Raw genomic sequence first — 18,028 nt, forward strand, 5'->3', positions numbered from 1 at the left:
TGTAAAGATTTGGTGCAGTGAAGCTCAAAAATCTAGTGATTTCCCTCCACTAGATGGCAGTGACACATCACTGTAGCTGTGCTGAGCAATGCACTGTTGGCTGCATGCTGAGCAAACATTTCCTGGCAGGAGGTCTCTAACTGTGGCAGATATTATGTAATGCCATGATATTTTACAGACTCACCGTTAAAACACAGAGAAAAACCTTTAAATCTCAAACAGTTACGTTGCGTCAGTACCACAGAACATGTTAAAGCACCAACAACAAAGAATTAAACACACACTAAAATAATCAGAGTGCATCATAGGTACAAATATGAGTGAATCATGAAGCACTGACACGTCTTCTAGATTTTTTTATTACACAATAAGTCGCCTACTTTCAGTTGGTCAGTCCAACTGTGCTGATAATTCCCTCTTTCATCCCTTTTAATACTACCATTCCCATAGCAACTTTATTGGTTGCCATGCCAACCCCTCTGATGACCAGTTGGCAATCTCATTTCTTTCAGTTCTTTGTTTCATCTATGTGCGTGTGTTTTTTTTTAATCCTCATTTGGTTGCCCTAATTTGGACAAATCCTTTTAGACATGCCAACTGTTGTAACCGAGATCACTCATGGGTGTCGATGATATCACAAATATCCACTCATGCTCTCATCTTATATTCATTCAGTATTTATCCTATCATGTACGTACTTAAACCAGGTTTTCATGACTCGTTTAGACCTGCCTGTGTCAAAGGTACGAACTATCCTCTGTGGACCGCACTCTGATTGGTTGGATCATTTATTGCCTAGCAACCGTGTTTCGCCGTTGGGAGAGCAGGTGTTTGTAATCATCATCTTTAAAGCCTCGTGTTCCCATTTCTGTGAGGCAGGCTGCTGAAGCTAAGTGAGCCATGTTTGTGTGATGAAATGGCACATGATGTGTTCTGTTTATGTGATTACAATATACATCTCTGCCAAAAAATAATAAATCAGTTAGGGATTTAAATACACGTGCTGGGGCGGAAACTAACAATCATTTTCATTAAAGATTAACTGACCAGTCAATTTTGATGAGAAAATGTTAGAAGAAAGGTTAAAGACATAAATATACTGTACATATCTACCAGAGGCCAAGGTAATGTACTTAATCACTTATTTTATCTTATCAACCCAAAAATATTCAGTTTACTGTAATTAATGATTAAGAGATGCTGGAACCAGACAACAATTGCCGTTTTATTTATTCTTTATTTTATTTTTTTGCTTGAAAAATCGACTGAAACAATTACTTAACAAAATAGTTGCGGATAAATTGTCTGTTTTATTAACTGACTAATTGTTTCAGCTCTAAAACTGACAGTAAATCTGTAGAAATACATCTTTTTCTTAATCTTGTCTGAGGCGGCAAACAGAAATGATTCTCATAACACAATAAATCACCAGTATCAATTTGGAGTGTCTTATTTACATCTGGGTGAGAACAGTCACACTGCAGCTATTCCGCAATTTATACTTAAGACGTAGGTTTTTATGTGGACGGTAGGGACATGTCCCAACCAATATTTGACCCAACCCATTCACATGATCCTTTTTTTAAACATTATGATTTTACTCTCACTAAATGACAAGTTTATTTTTGTAATATTACAACTTTTTACTCAAAATATTAAAACTTAACTGTCGACTTCTTAGAGAACAGAGATGTGTGGGATATGTTTTATGTGCAGGAGGTTTTAAACACGAGCGGAAATGTTGCTGAGAACTCATATGAGCTACTTGAGTCCAGAGGTTTATAAATTAATTAATCTGAATTAATTTATCATTGATATGAAAAGGTCCCATGTGCACATTTAAAGAAGTTATTCCTGAAAAGGAAAGATACAAAAAATGACTGGAAAAGTAAATCATGCCTTGCCCACATGTGTGTTGTCTCAGCAGGGATTACATTAAATGAGAAAAGTTGATTTACGGGAGAATAAATATTCAAAAGCAATACAGAATGCGTGACAGCCTTACTGCATTATATTCTACAATAGTAAATCATCACCTGTCACCTGATTTTTATGCTTTTCTTTACATCAGTAAAGACATTTCCACCATAAATTGGTACTTAAAACTTCACGAGAATGCAGGAAATTATGTGCTTGATGCTAAAAATTTCCTTGGGGAGGAGCCCCAGAACCCCTTCTTACCATGTGTCCCCCACCCAAAGTTGAATTGAAACCTACTCTCTTGATTTACACCCACCCCTGCGACACCTTATTATGGATCCCACTGTGTGCTGTCACTGAATAGTACTCGTCACGTTGATGCTTCGGGGCGCACATGGGAGTAGGACTAAGAGGTCAGGGTTAAGACTAGTGCCAGCCAATCTCAGATGCCCTCAGAGATGAAAGTGGTAAAAACTCACAAATGTACTGACACAAGTTAGGTGACGCACTATAAAGAGCAGCACAGTCCGTGGAGGAAATCAGACGTGGTGGGTGAGAAGATCAAGCACAAGACTTTTACACAGGAGACTGGGGTTTGAGTTCTGTGTGAGTCAACACTGGCTTATTATTCTTAGATTTAGTTGACTTATTGGCAGTTTTAGGAGGTATAAAGCTGCTGAATGCGCACTGTGTACATAAACTTCAGCAGAACAGCTGAATATAGCCCCATTCGAGTTAAGGTCATATTTCAACATCGCTAAGATGCGCAGTAATATACACCCGCCACATTGGCTATTCACACCCCAGATGTAAAAGCATTGTTGGCTAAGAACACTGGCATGCAAATAGCATCTGCCATATCAATTTCAGAAACATCTTAATCTCTGAATTGATTTGTTATTATTGCTATGATGGACTTTACATCAGGAACATTTATGCCACAGTGGTCACTATGGTATGAATGTTCCTGACTCTCTACAACTAGACTGGCTGCAATGATAATGTAAATGTCATTAATCACTGTCTGTTTTACCCTGCTTAATCTCCCCATAGGCAGTAATTGGCATCCCATCATGCAACATCATTTTCTTGATTCCACTGTAATTGGAAGCTTAATGTAAAATCTGATTTAGTCGCACTGGTTTAGAAACTCACAGAGGCAGGTGGGTTTAGGCGCATCCCACTTGCCCAGTTTAGTGCAATGGCTGATGTTTCTGCCCTCCAGGATGAAGCCGGCGTGGCAGCTGTAATGGAGCACTGTCCCTTCCACTGGCGGCCCAGGAGGCTTCACCGTCACCCGGCCATTCTCTAGGGAGGTCCACACCCGCGGGCACAGCAGCACTGGGAACCAGAAGAGCCACAGAAGAGAGGGAGGCAGAGACATGGGGAGTTATGGAAAGGTAAATGCATTATAACTGGCTAACTTTTTGTGGCCACCTGGGGGCAGCGGAACAAGCTGTAAACACAACATTGACATATGACTGCCTTAAAAAGACGTGACGGTAAACATGCAAGCTGTTGCTTCTTTACAGTATACATCCAGGGGAACATGAGCACAGTGTTTGGGAAGCTACTTTGAAAACGTAGCTTTGCAAGCTACCAATGACTTCACACAGGAAGGAGTTGAACTACAGCAAAGGTATCTTACTGGGAAATCTAATGTGGTTAATTAAAGCTACTTAGAAAAAGAAGTTCAAACTGACACAAATTAAAATGACAAAAAAGTATTATAACTACTTAAATTACTACACAAATATAAATGTAGTTGAACTACCAGCAAGCTACTGCAAAATGTAGTTAAGTACGTACTAGTTTATTTAGATGGAGTTCACTACTCCCCTGTGCTGCATTAACATTAATTTAGACTCATGTTTCTGGGTAGCTGATGAATTCACGTCCAATATTCACAGATTTTAGCTCTGTTTTTGGTCTCCACCCACTCCAGAGAGAAATATCTGGCTCGTAAGCTGCTAAATGTTCCAATGTGTTTACCAACTTGTCACTGACTTTGTTTTTAGAAGCGCGCACACGTGAACGCAGTGCACAGAGAGTCAGTTAGAGCTGCAGGCTACAATGAGGCTAAAAACAGAGTTCAAATGACGTTTTTCCAAACAGCTTTTTATGCCAGGGCTTCAGGACGCTTGGATCACTATGGACGAGCAGTATGGAGATATTTTGTGGTTTCAATTATGTGTTTGAATCTGGGGCGCTGTAAGCCTCCATTAGGTGGAGTTGTTTTGCTACCCACTCTCCCCTTGGATCTCCGCAAGTGTTGTGAGGACTCTAAAACTTCACCTGAGCCTCCCTCGGTATATGGGTGAGTAGATAATGGGTGAATTTTCATTTTTGGGTGCACTATCCCTTTAAGGTTAAAAGAGAGGCGGTTAAAGTTAGGGTAAGGGCTACATCTTGTTACTTAAAAAGTGAATCACAACTTCATGTGTAATGAATAAAGTAAATGACCAAAGTGGATTATTGCTATGTTTGGCCTCATATGTATTCTCTCCAATGCCATTATGGCAAGGTTCAAATAACCGCCATGTTGATGGGTCTCTTTGTTTGTGGTTTGACTGGCGCTCTTTTAACTTCAACATCTCGTTGTGCCCTCTTCTTCTGCAGTGGCACCTGACTGGAGACTTAGTGCCACGTACTGCTTATCTCGATGGGCTCCCAGTATTTGCATAACATTTGCATTTTTGCATCTGCCACCATAGTTCTCCTACGTGCTTGGCACATGGGAGAGGTTTTAGTTGTTTACAATCTGCAACCTTAACTCTAGATGCCACTAAATCAAATGAGAGTGTGAAAATAATGTGAAAGGTGTCACGCATAGTGATGAATTTACAGTGCATCACCTGAACCAGCAGCTCCCCTCGGCTTTACAGAGCGTTATGGTTTCAGCCCATTGTTTAGCTGCTGGCTTTTTGATTTCACTCTCACTGCTTTTATAGTTTCATTTTCAGTCACAACAGGTTCAACTGCACACTACCTGCTCAGCACCAAACACCAGAAACACACAGTTAGAGAACATAGTGGAGGATTTAGCAGTTAAGGAGACAGATGTTTCTCTCAGGAGTTGGTAGAGACCAAAAACAGAGCTGAAAGAGAGTGAACTCTTGAACACCACTTCAAATGAAAGATAACGTTGCTCAGCAACTGCTGAATGTGTAAATAAGCAGTTGTTTGCTAACTGCTTATCTCGATGAACTAACATTTACATAACAGAATTGAATGGAAAAGCAAATAACTTCTCATTTTTGTTTGCCAGTTTCCTAAAAAATCTTTTTAAAATTTGCGCAATATGTGAATGGAAATCAAACTATTCATGAGCCACTAACAAACTGAAAGTAAGCTCTTTCAGCTAGTTAGCTTTTATCATGACCAAAGTTGTAAAACTGTCTAGCATAGCATATTAGTTTTAAAAAAAAAAGACAAGTCAGGTGAAATTGACATTTGAATTTGGGGGGAAATAAGCTTTACTAAAGGATAACGTGATCAAAAGAGTCTCTACTTAGGCACAGTAGCATTTGAGGTAAATGCTAAGACAGTGTGCCATGCTGATGTTTGAGTGTTGCTAATTAGCACTAACCCTGAAGCTGAGGTTGATGAGAAAGTCCTTCATTTTTCGAGTATTTGTCATTATATTTCACAAGTCGCCCATGTTTCAAGGTTCTTCTTTTCTACTGAGAAAATACAGAGCTTTTCAACAGAGTACAAATGAATGGCTGATACATAACATGTTTCTCTGCAGCTGAGAAGATTACTTCTGCCTCTTGAGCAGCTTTACCTCTGACAAATGTTTGCATATGTTAATGTACTATTTCCAGGATGCATCTGGAAATTTTCCTTTACACACATTTAACCCAAATACATGACAGTCTTAACGACCCTGGGAACTCTTTTCGCCCAAATAAAGACTAGTTTAGTTAACAGTAATGAATACGTGAAGCTACACAGTATTTTAGCCCACATTTGTGATGTTAGCCTACAACACTGCAGCCTCCATTTCTCCTGGTTTGGTTTTCTGACAAAAGCTCTTGAATATAATTTGTTTAGCTGCCGAGTTTGTTGAATCTTCCTTCCAGCATGTGAGCACATAATAAAACTCCAATCTGCACATTGCAGCTTGTGCTCTTACATAAGCCAGAGAAAACAAAAATCCTGCTTTAGAGAATGTACTCTTGGGAGAAATAAATTCCACTGATGTTAAATGTGAACCAAAAGAACAAAAACAGGAGATATAGGGGGGATTTGATTGGATCTCCGGCCTTATTCTCTGTATTTGCAGAGGCACTGTAGATGTGAGCTGAGTAGAGATTACATTCAAGTTTTACTGTACAATAAAGACATTTCGGTTTGCAGACAATTTGCAGCAACAACACACATTTAAACTATGAAGAAGCAGTAAAACAGCTTAAATGCTATTAAAAAACAACAACAAATGGACTTGTATATCATATGCAGAGATACTAGATTGATAGACGTGGAAGCTAAGCAAGCCAGCTCCTTTATTCTAAAGATTATTTTCATGGCTCGTTTGCCTTTGTTAGATAGGACAGTGTTGGGTGGGGGGTTGCATACAGCAGGGGGCCACAAGCTGGAATCGAGCCCGTGGCCGCTGCAGCAAGGACATTGCCTTTGTACATGGGAGGCCTGCTCTACCTGCTGAGCTACTGGGCGCCTCCTTTATTCTGTAACCATAATCGAAATGTAAGCCCTCCAACGCAATACCCAGCAAGCATCAGCCCAAACTGCTCTCTTTGGGGGTACCACAGATAAGTTCACATTTGCATGTATTTATTTATACAGCCCTTCATCAGGCACACATACCTCAGAGTACACAGACAAAACAGCTAATCAACAATCAGGACACAGCAAAACTACAATCCTGTTCACAGATCAGAAAGTATGTTTACAAGCCTGTCACATGCAGTACAGCAAGGGCAGAATTTCACGATAATAGTTTGTGACCATTTAAGTAAAACGTGCAACAAAATAATCCCAGCTCAAAGGTCCACTTACTAACTTTGTTGAAGCTTTAAACAGCATCTCCAATATCCATATCGTATCAATACTGTGATATCAGACTAAATTCATCTTTTGGATATTGTAACATCGACAGTGTTGTCTTTTCCTGGTTTTAAATGCTGCATTATGGTCCAGCTGTTCTATTATTGGTCTTTTTTACTCACATCACCTATCAAAAATCGTACTGTATGGATATACAAAACAATGATATCAAAGTCTTTGGTCAAAAATATCGTGATATTTGATTTTGACCATATCATCCAGCCCTCATGTAACCCTGGTCACTATTCAAAGACAATCTTTGGGGTCGGATGTGAACGGCCTTCTTTATCTTTCTCTCGTCGCCCACTGTGCTTGATTGATAACTTGATGACACCTTCCCAGTTGATGTTGTGACTGGGAAGATAATTCTATTTGGGTTGAAAGCTCCAATAAAGCTGATTAGTAGGGCTGTAGTCTCCTGGTCGACTAGTCAATTATTTGGTCACTATGTTCTCGTCGGACCAAATTCTCATTAGTCGAATAATGGCCGTGTTACTTTCATAAGAGGAAAAGTGTTACATCAGTAGCTTTCCAGGATTAATCCAGTATTTCCTGTGGCGGGGGGAGGGGGGGGCAGGCTAAGTTACCTGTGACAATGGGGACAGAAAGTTGAACTCGCCCACCCTACGCTCAGCGTCGCGGTGACGTAGACCTCCTGTCAGTTTCTGTATACTGAAACCATTTCCCTCAGTGGAAACGAAGCTTGTATTTACTCGTATTTCACAGATAAGAAACAATAAATCGTGAAGACAGTAAAGCCTCCACTAAAATAGCATTTTAAGCCTTGTGTGTAATCTATCCTTCAGGGATTTATACTTCAGGATTTATCCTGGCTTCATATGAGCTAGGCTAATGTATACAATGTAAAATGCCATAGGCTGGCGCTAATAACGTTAGCATGTTGTATTTGTTTGGAAAACGTGTTTAGTGTGACGGTTGTTTTGTCAGTGAATCTTGTGAGTTGTAATGGAGCTAAATTATGTACCATTACCTTTGTTAAATGTTGCTGTTGTTCCTGGTTTTATATGAGAAGAGGGAAAGATCGCTAGACGCTAGGCTAATTTATACAATGTAAAATGCCATAGACTTGTGCTAATAATGTTAGCATGTTGTATTGGTGGGGGAAATGTGTCCAGATAAAGACAAGTGTTTGTCTGTCAATTCTGCGATTTATAGTGAAGCCAATTTATGTACTTGCGCTTGAAATTGTCTCTATTAAGCTATGTTTAATGTGTGTTTTGAATCAACTAAACTTTACAGCACTTAACAGAGTCCTCCACCGCCGACTAGGTGTTTTGGAGGTGTAACTGCAGAGTGACACAGACACACCACTGCAGAAGTAAAAATAACGTGCAGATTTTTTTTTTCCCAACGACTAATCAATTAGTTGAAGATTATGTACGACTTTTACGACCAAGATTTTCTTTGGTTGACTACAGCCCTACTGATTAGTGGACCTTTAAGTTAAGATTATTCTGTCAGACACACTGTTCCCACAATGAAGTTCAAATTTAACCAAAAGATTCTGGTGGTCATTTGTCAATATTTACAACATACCATCCTCTATATTGTAACATTTGATTTCACTAATGTTTCTTTTACAAGTTTTACTTTAAGGGTCCAGTGTGTAGGATTTAAGGGGACATATTGGCAGAAATGTAATATAATACTCATGTTCTCATTAGTTTCTAATCACCTGAAAATAAGGATCGTTGTGTGTGTACATACACATCAGATCCTCTCCCACAATGTCTGCCATGTTGTCTCTACATCAGCCCAGAACAGACAAGCCAAACGCTGGCTCTACATAGGTTTATTCGCCTTCTCACAGCGGCCACGGTGGTTCTCCAACACACTTGGCACAAGTGAGAAGTTTTAGCTGTTTGCAATCTGCAACCTCACCTCTAGATGCCGCTAAATCCTAGACATTCGACCTTTAATTCCAGTAAAGTAGAAGCCAGTTAAAGTGGTTATAATCCACATTTTAACAACGTATCAAATAACAAAGTGAAAGGGGTCGCTCATAGAGATGAATTTACAGTGAATCATCACCTGAACCTGCAGCTCCCCTCGGCTTTACAGAGCGTTATATCAAGTTTCAGCCCATTGTTTAGCTGTTGGCTTTTTGATTTCACTCTCACACCGCTCTCATAGTGTCATTTTCAGTCGTAGCAGGTAGCTGCTTTTAGAGAGACAGCTCTAAAAATCAACTGTACACTACCTGCTCAGCACCAAACGGCAGACAGACACAGTTACAGACTAAATGGTGAACACAGTGGAGAATTTAGCCACGAAAGAGACAGATATTTTCCTCAGGAGCTGGTAGAGACCAAAAACAGAGCTGAAAGACAGTAAACTCTTAACATTCATCAAGAAGACACAATCACGACTTCAAATGAATGATAATGTTGCTCCGTAACTGCTAGATGTGCAACTGTCTGCCAACAAGTTCAACATATCAACGTAAAGGAATCTTTCGTTTCGTTTGTTTAACCAGCTTTGTATGATAATGATGTGGTAGACTGTGGTAACTTCCCTCCATCTTACCAGCTCCCAGATCTCCCTGCTCATCTCTCAGCTTAAAGGTTTTTGCTGGCTCTCAGGCTGTTGCTTGAACTACAGATTGTGCTTCTGCAGTTCCCTCAAGGAAACTATAAAAGACCCGTCCGTCTGTCTTGCTCTCTCAAACTCGGACTAAACTCAGATCAAACTGTAAAACTAGGCAGCGCTGATCAAATATGAGCCAAGATTATGTTACTGTATTACCTATGTTTTGACTGCATATTTTAATGCACTGTTTAGCTGTAATACGGGAATTTGTGAACAAGAAGCAGACGCCGTACTGTTTCTGGTGTTGTAAAAATGGAGGCTGAACAAACTGAGATCAAATGGTAATACTGAGCAGTGGATACACATTTTGCGTCATCTGGCGGATTTGCTCTAGGGCTGTTGCTCAAACTACAGATTGTACCTCAACATGTCTGTATGCCTGCCACCATGGCAACAAAGAGTAGAGAGGCGGATCGAGAGAGTGAGATGATCAAACTGTAAAATTAAGCAGCACTGATCTAATAGCTTGGATTATGTCACCCACCAGCGGGAGAGTATATAGGTCCTGTGCAGTGCAGTGCATTCTGGCAGTTGTTGGTTGTCTACCTCTTTAGTAAAAGCGAATGTCACAGCCCTTTTCCACTGTTTTCTCTGGTCATGTGGCAACAATTTTAAAAGTATTTGCATCTTTTTTACTGCATAGACAGCCTAGTTTTGTTAAAAGACTATCCTTCCAGCAGTGAAAAACTTCTTTAAAAGGCAACGCTGTGTTCACAACTTGTTTCTGTTCCAAGTGGAAGTTAAAAATAATGGAAGGTAATAAAGGAAACCACCACTAGAAAAGGCTGTGGTGTGATTTCATGTCAGCTCCATTTAAGATTTCTTTACTTTACTGTGGATAAAAATGACCCCAATCCCTGGCGTTAAGAAGTGAGAGTGAAGACTGCACAGTATTTTATTATTTTATTGTAACTGTGGCTTTAATTTGACCTTGATTAGCCGGACAGAACACCTAAGAACTGATTAGCATATAGTAGAAAAGTTTTGCAAAGGGACATTTGTGGTAAGATGAGGGAAAGGTAGAGGACAGAATACAAAGGGGATGAGAATTAGATCAAAAAGGACTCACAACATCTGCTGTGCAGAGTCATGTCCGTCCATGTGCCATTGGGTAAGCACTTCCTGACCTTGGGTCCCACGATCACCCGGTTTCCTCTGCAGATGTACTCTATCTCATAATCCACAGGGAGGATCTGCACACTGCGGATCTGAATGAGAAACATGGACGGAGAGAGATTGGGAGAAGGGAAAACAGTTATTATGATTGATGTGCTCTCATACCAGGTTTTTCTCAGTCACTCAGGGACCCTCTTCAGTCTGCCTCAGTGCAGAAGACTCTGATGCCATATGGCTGCGACAATAAAGTTCTACATGGAAGAAGATTTTATGGCGATACTGTCTCAAGTGATGGGCTGTCACACTCTAAATAACACCTTCCCTCTGGCTGGGAGAGGAGGGAAACCTGTAGGAGGGCCCACGCTTGATGTTTCAATTTCATGTCGAGGTGTGTTCGTACTGTATGTGTATTTGAAACATGTGAGCACACATCCAGAGTGGTGCAATCAGGTTTCAAACATTAGAAAAGCTCAGCTGCAGAGATTTTAGTCTTTCTTATACTTTGAAACTGCATCAATCTCTCTTCTAATTTGAGTTTTACTGCAGTGTAGAATTTATGACAGTCTTGTGAGCTTTAAAGCCCACATCCACTCAGAAATGTTGCTTATTGTCGCTTCACTTGGATGATTGAGCTTCACTTTGCAGAATAATGTATGTGCAGAGTCATCTGTTTTTTACATCATCTGCCGAAGTGGGAAAGGTTTCTCTGTGCTCACCTTAAATCCGAGTTTAACACATTTACATATCAGTATGATTTTGCCACATCACAGCTAATTTGGAGCCCCAAGCTAGTCCACTATGCACCTTACACCAGTATGATGTGGAAACCTGAAACCTCCAGTGTGCACATACTGAGGATGGACTTTTCAGTGAAGTAGGACAGGAGGACAATGAACAATACTTGCATAATCGTAAATTTTGCCCATAAAGCTCACCAACCAGGACATTATGTCTCCTAAAAGTTGCTGGTAAGCAGATTATGTTACAGTCAGACAGAGCCAGGCTAGCTGCTTGCTATTATTTCCAGTCTTCGTGCTAAGACAAGCTAACCAGCTGCTGGCTGTATCGTCATTTCACTGCACAGACACGAGATTGGAATCAAATGTCTTGTCTCAGCAAGACAGCAAATATGCACATTTCTTATTGAATGTATAAAAGAAGTGGACGTAACGTGTGGCTCTATAAAGTGAAGCCAACACAAAGTGCCTTAAACCTGCATTCTTTTAAATGGCCAGCAAAGAGCGACTCCACTGGTAGCAAAAAGACGTCCAGTTGTATTCACCTTATTCCTGAGGGTGCTGCTGTAGGAATGATAATGCAAACAGAAGTTCATTTCGAAAGTAATTCACACTCAGTTCAGCAAATACTGCTTTGCTTTAGCAGATATTAAACCATCATCAATTAGCATTTTCTACAATGTCCCTGTGGAGCTCTGGTACCTGTTGTGCTGTCCGCGTCTGTGACGTTACTAACAACCAGATTGAGCTAAATTTGTGACTTCAACAACAGCGTGTTGAACATGCAACCGGAACTGTAACCAGTGGTACAGTTTCCATCGCCTGCCTACAGAGAGGAATACACTGCACCCACACTGTAAAACGTTAATACTGGATCATCCTGTATTGAAAAATAAAATGCACTGTCCCTTACTGAATCAATACGGTACATGACTTGTCCCGTATTCTCGTGCGCACCCTACTCTAATGCATACACTATGTTCGCATATGTGTAATGACATAAGAAGTAAGAAAGCCAAAGGAGTTTAGAGAGTGGAGAAGTATTAAATCAGAATTGGCAGAGCAGAATGAAACCCAGAATGACAGGTCTGATTAAAAAGGAAAACAACCAATGCTTTAAGATGGCTGTCAGAGATGGCAGAGGTGTGATCACATTATCCCGTGTGAGGTGTAACAGGAGGTGTGTTCCACATACTTTATTTCACCTTCACTCTAGGAAAGAGGATTAGCGTACCAGTGGGTCACTTTACAATTGGAAATGCAGGTTCTGGTTCAGGGCTGGAAATCGCGCCCATAATTCATACAAGGCATCATGGGGGCTGGGAGTAAGGTGGATGGAGGTTTATGAGAAAATCACCCTACTTTTCACTTGGGTTATTACCTCAGTACAGAGCCCTGCACAGGTCTGATTTTGAAGACCTGTTTCCGAACCAGCACCGTGACGTGCAATACCATACCTGCCCATACTGCCACCTGCACATATGACCAGTTAGTTTCACAACCAAGCCGACTTGTTGACACAAGACATGCTGCCTGACCCTAAACTGCAAATCCTATAATAACCATTTGCTGTTCAAACTATTTGGTTAGGCAGCATGTTCAAAATGATCATTCTGTGACATTTAAAACAAAAACAAAGATATAACACTTAATATTTCTGCTTATGTCATAATATTGAGCTGCACATCTTCACAGTTAACATGCCTACACGTGATGAACCTGACTGAAGAAGACAGAGCCAACACACAAAGTCAGCAGTCAGATGATTAAAACATCAAAACATTGCATTAAATTCTTATCCTTCTCATTTTATTTTAATCATCACCCAACACCCACGATACAACAAGTGTGTTCTTTGTTAACTGAACTGAACCCAGAAATCAAATTAAGGCAAAATACAACCTCACATGCTGGCTACCTGCAGGTACCCGGCTTAAGGCACATTTACCTAATGAGTTTATAGTCTTAATCGCTAGTTTCAAGTCTTCTTAAATACAAAATTGTGTTCAGTCTGTAAACTACGGCCCCATTTAGAGTTGAACAGACAATAAAGCAGGAGGATCCAAAACGGTAACCCACAAATCACAGCAGCAACGTCCACTGATTTCATGCAGTCTGTGGTGTTTCCCAAAATGTCAAACTATTCCTTTGAGTTTTAGATGCACTGATGCAACTTATTTTTGACTGATGGTGTAATAATAATGTCAGCTGATATTGTGACACCTATTCTTTCTGCACGTTGTCACATCATCAGTCATTATTACGATATCATTAGCTAAAATATCCCTCTTCATACGAGGTAATAATCACCAGCTATCAATGTTACTTTCACAGATTATATTAAAGTTTATACGTTGATTAGCAGAAACATTGAGTGCTGCTTTATACGTCCAATTCTGTGCTTTTTATTTTGAAAATCTACAAAGAAAGTGTAATTTAAAGGAATACCTCACCCGCAAATTTACCATTTGTATATCAGTTAGTTATGCTGTGTTATCTTGAATCAATGAAGAAAACTTCCTCGCGTGCCTCCACGGAAAGCAGCCAGTCTCAGTTATCCAAACACGTGCATTTTTGCTATAAACCTTAGTATTAGAGTCTGACCTTGATGAGAGTATAGATAAGTTTCACTTTCAGGATTTATGTAGTAAGGTTTTGATGAAAATGCACGTGTTTGGGAAGTACTGAGCATCAACTGGATGAATACTGTACAAGTTGTGTGAGAGTTTGTCTTGATATAGTTTTGTTATAGTCAAACATGGTCCTCAATCAATCAACAAATCAATATTTTCACCATTTTCCGTGGAGATGTACGAGAAAACGTTTACGTCACAAACTCAAGGCAACACGGCATGAGTAAGTGATATACAAATGGTTATTTTGTGGGCGAAGTCTTCCTTTAATGTGTTTAATTTGACAGGTGAGGTTGTGTAATTTAGATCCTGAGTACTAACAGTATTCTCTGTACCTGTTCTTGTGTCAGGCCTCTGTAGCGGATCCCCCCATCCCTGGGAGGCCGGATGATAGCGCAGCCTGGAAAAAAACAAAAGAGAAGAGGAAGAAGAATGAAGGACGGCAAGAGCAAAGAGGCAAAAGCTCTATCTCCAGTAATGTAGATATATTACAGCAACATGACATATTGTCAATTTAACTAATGCCTTCCTCGCTGCTCAAATTACAGCGCTTCATTCAGGTCACTTAGCAATCTCTGCAGAGTTACTTCTGTCCATTAAGGCATATTATAAACACACACACAAACAGATTTCCACACATACTCAGTCACAAACACACACAAATTACCTCCAGTCGATGAATTATGTATGGGCACAACGAGAGATGGAAGAGCATAGAGAATAATCAGAAACAATAGTCGTGCCATCTCTGGATCTGAAAAAGAGAAGAGAGGGGGAGAAAGGTTTTAAAAGTAGGGAAGTGTGACGGGGAAATTGGGGGTTTTGGAGAAAGACAGAGCAGGAAACGGGAGACAAAAAGAAAAGGGTTACTGAGAAAATATTCTTACAGTATTAATGCTACACTCTCCACAGATACAGTCATTTTCGCTCCAGTGCTGTCCGTCCTTCTAAAAAGGGATGCATCAACTTTTTGGCAAAGAATGCTCCCTTTTCAACCTGCCTGACTGTGCACAGAGAAGACGAGCTGCAAGATGAGTCCACTTTCCTCTCCCTGATTCTATTTGTATTTACAGTGCAGACAGGCCAGGCTCAGTTGATAGCCAGCTTGGCTTCCTTTCAAAAGCCCTGTATACAAAGTTTCAGCTCAGGTTTTGATGGCTGGCACTGATATTTTTTTGCAAAAAGGCTGCGCACAGAAACATTTCATGCCAAGGCAGACTCAATAGATTTCAAAGTTTTCCTCATGTCAGGACAGGAAAGTGTCCGGAACAGCTTGTAGAGCGTGAACACAAAAGCTCTCCATTGCCAGGCAGAGAGGTGCGTTTATGTGTGTTGACAGATTTTAGAGGCATAATGACCCACCACACCCATTCACTGGTGGGGAAATGCTGGAAGAATTTTCCATAGATTTAGCATTGCACTCCTTTATGCTAACACTGTCAGACTCATGAATGAAAAGGATAAAATTGTTGCAGCAGATGTCATATTTTTAATTCAATGCAGTTTTCTTCCTTGTCAAAACTTGGGGCCTACATTACCCACAATGCAACTTGACCGTTGGCATCACTTGAGGCAATAGAGTGCTGCAGGGATGACGTCTTTTTATAGCCTGACACAGAAGTTAACATCCTCCTGGTTACCTTGTCAAAAAGCCACTGGGATTTTTCCATCAGATTTTGGATTATTGCAGGAAATAAGCTCTGTGGCAAACACAAGTGTATAATACTTAGCAAGATAATCTCCACAAATGAACAACACTACCACACTATATGATTTTTGAAGCATAAATGCAATCGCAAGAAGTAAAAAGAGCGAACATGACTTCACCGTCACACCACACAAGGCTGTAAAGCCGTGTTCTGTAGTCTCATTTAGCCACTTGTTAGCAACTGCCTTTTTTAAGAGACACCTAAAAGCTTCAAAATTCCCATGAGGGGTATTCACTGACGTATATTATGACGTAGAACAAAACATGAAAGTCTCTTAAGCTTGTGGTAACCACAGACGTTATTTCAGACATCTAACCAAAAACCCATTGATTTCGAGACGAGGGATCCGGGAGTGCTAAAATGCTAACTCATTTCCTGGTTTTAGGACTCATTCCTGCACCACTCTATTTTTAACACTTCCTGCCTCTGGAGTCACACAAGGATTTATGAAACTTTTTTTCCTCATATTTGCAGTAGTGCTCCCCAAGACAGACTAAATTGGAGGAGTTTCCCTATACCTACAATTAAAGGCATACTTTGCTGATTCCCAACCAGCTTTGTACCATGACAATGTGTAAGAATATAAAAGAATATGTAAATGAACTGTGATAAACTTCCCTCCATCTTGCCAACACACAGATCTCCCTGCTCATCTCTCAGCTCAACAGTTTTCGCTTGCCCTCGGGATGTTGCTTGAACTACAGATTGTACTTCTGCATTTCTCTCAAGGAAACTATAAAAGACCCATCCGTCTGTCTTGCTCAAACTCAAACTCAGACTAAACTCAGATCAAACTGGGCAGTGCTGATCAAATATAACCCAAGATTATGTTGCTGTATGTTTTGACTACATATTTTAGTGCACTAATACGAGGATTTGTGAATAAAAAGCAGACGCCGTACTGTTTCTGGTATTGTCAAAATGGAGGCTGAAAATACTGAGATCAAACAGTAACACTGAGCAGTGCTGATAAAGTATGAACCAAGATAACTGTAATTTGAGATCATTTGTTACAACACATTCTCACTCCGATCTCGTCACATATTGACGTGCTTGGTCAGGGACTTTCCAATTCCAGATACAACATGCAAGGTACCCTGGGTGCATTGGTTGTTGATGTTTTGGGACACTGTGTCAAGTTCTGCCTGTTACATGCATTGTCTTCTTTCAAGATACACTTTCATTTTTACAAGAAATTTCACATTTACGTCTCTTTCAAAATGAACACACTACGTCAGTACAAAGTCGGTTAGGTTAGGTTTAGGTATAAAGAACAGGGTTTGGCTGTAGAATCTTACGGGTCGCAAACACCGCTCTCTCAGGGGAAAGCTGGGGTTTGTTGGCCAAATCTACCACTACTTCTGCCCGCCCCACTCAGATATTCGCTGCCTTAACTTTCGTCCTTGTCCCACCGCATTTCCCCCTGATGCCGCCAGGTGCCATTAAACTTTAACGGCAACTCGCTGCGTATCATGCCAAGGTTAAAGGATGCCTTTTTTCATTGGTGTCTCACGCTGACTTCAGAGTGAGACCAGGCTCTTTGTTACCAGCCTGCCGCCATATTGTTTCCTATGTCAACATGGCCAAGTTTGCAATAATCAGCCACCAGCAGGAGCATTTACTGGTGCAGTGCGGCGCAGTGCATTCTGGTAGTTGTAGGTTTTCTATCTCTTGAGCAAAAGCAAACACCACTGTCCTTTTTCCTCTGTTTTCTCTGGTCATATAGCACCAATTTCAAAAGTATTTTCAAAGTTTTATGGAAAGACCATCGTTCCATCCATGAAATACTTCTTTAAATCAATAAATAATAACTAGAATATCAACAAATAACAAACAGTGAATAATGTCCCCATGGATGGGCAACCTAGTCCATTGATTTAATACGAGTTCATGTGTACAAAGACTATTTACTTAACAAGGATGGTGGAACTACAGTCCACTTAGCCGCCACACTTGCTGCCTAACGTGCAGATTTCATGAGTGCTGAATGAGTGAGATATGCCAACCAGTAAAAAGTCAAAAGACCCTCGAGTCCCGTGAGCCACAGCGCCTCGAGTGCCGGCAGGCAGGGAAACACACAAACACAACCAACTGTATCAATGCTAAACACTCTATATATAGCTCCTCATTTGCAATCTTGAATAATAAATGTTGCTTTATGAGGCTGTCACACATGCACAAATATAAACACATCCGTACACTTAACAAGGCAGTATGAGGGTGGAGGGGGGGT

The 18,028-nt window shown here is 40.5% G+C and overlaps 1 protein-coding gene across 2 annotated transcripts in view; it reads right to left on the reverse strand.

Annotated features, from left to right (window-relative positions):
* Nucleotides 1-18,028, reverse strand: part of gabbr1a (gamma-aminobutyric acid (GABA) B receptor, 1a) — a 121,139-nt gene that overhangs the window by 93,666 nt on the left and 9,445 nt on the right. For both annotated transcript variants that reach the window (XM_033641000.2, XM_033641001.2), the window contains exons 2-5: nucleotides 14,754-14,840; nucleotides 14,422-14,486; nucleotides 10,670-10,808; nucleotides 3,076-3,261 (exon numbers count right to left, since the gene is read on the reverse strand). In XM_033641000.2, coding sequence (XP_033496891.2) covers nucleotides 3,076-3,261; nucleotides 10,670-10,808; nucleotides 14,422-14,486; nucleotides 14,754-14,832 — 469 coding nt within the window. In that variant the 5' untranslated portion in view covers nucleotides 14,833-14,840. The remainder of the gene's footprint in view (nucleotides 1-3,075; nucleotides 3,262-10,669; nucleotides 10,809-14,421; nucleotides 14,487-14,753; nucleotides 14,841-18,028) is intronic.

This window comes from Epinephelus lanceolatus, chromosome 10 (assembly GCF_041903045.1).
Source record: "Epinephelus lanceolatus isolate andai-2023 chromosome 10, ASM4190304v1, whole genome shotgun sequence".
NCBI classification, from domain to species: Eukaryota; Metazoa; Chordata; class Actinopteri; order Perciformes; family Serranidae; genus Epinephelus; species Epinephelus lanceolatus.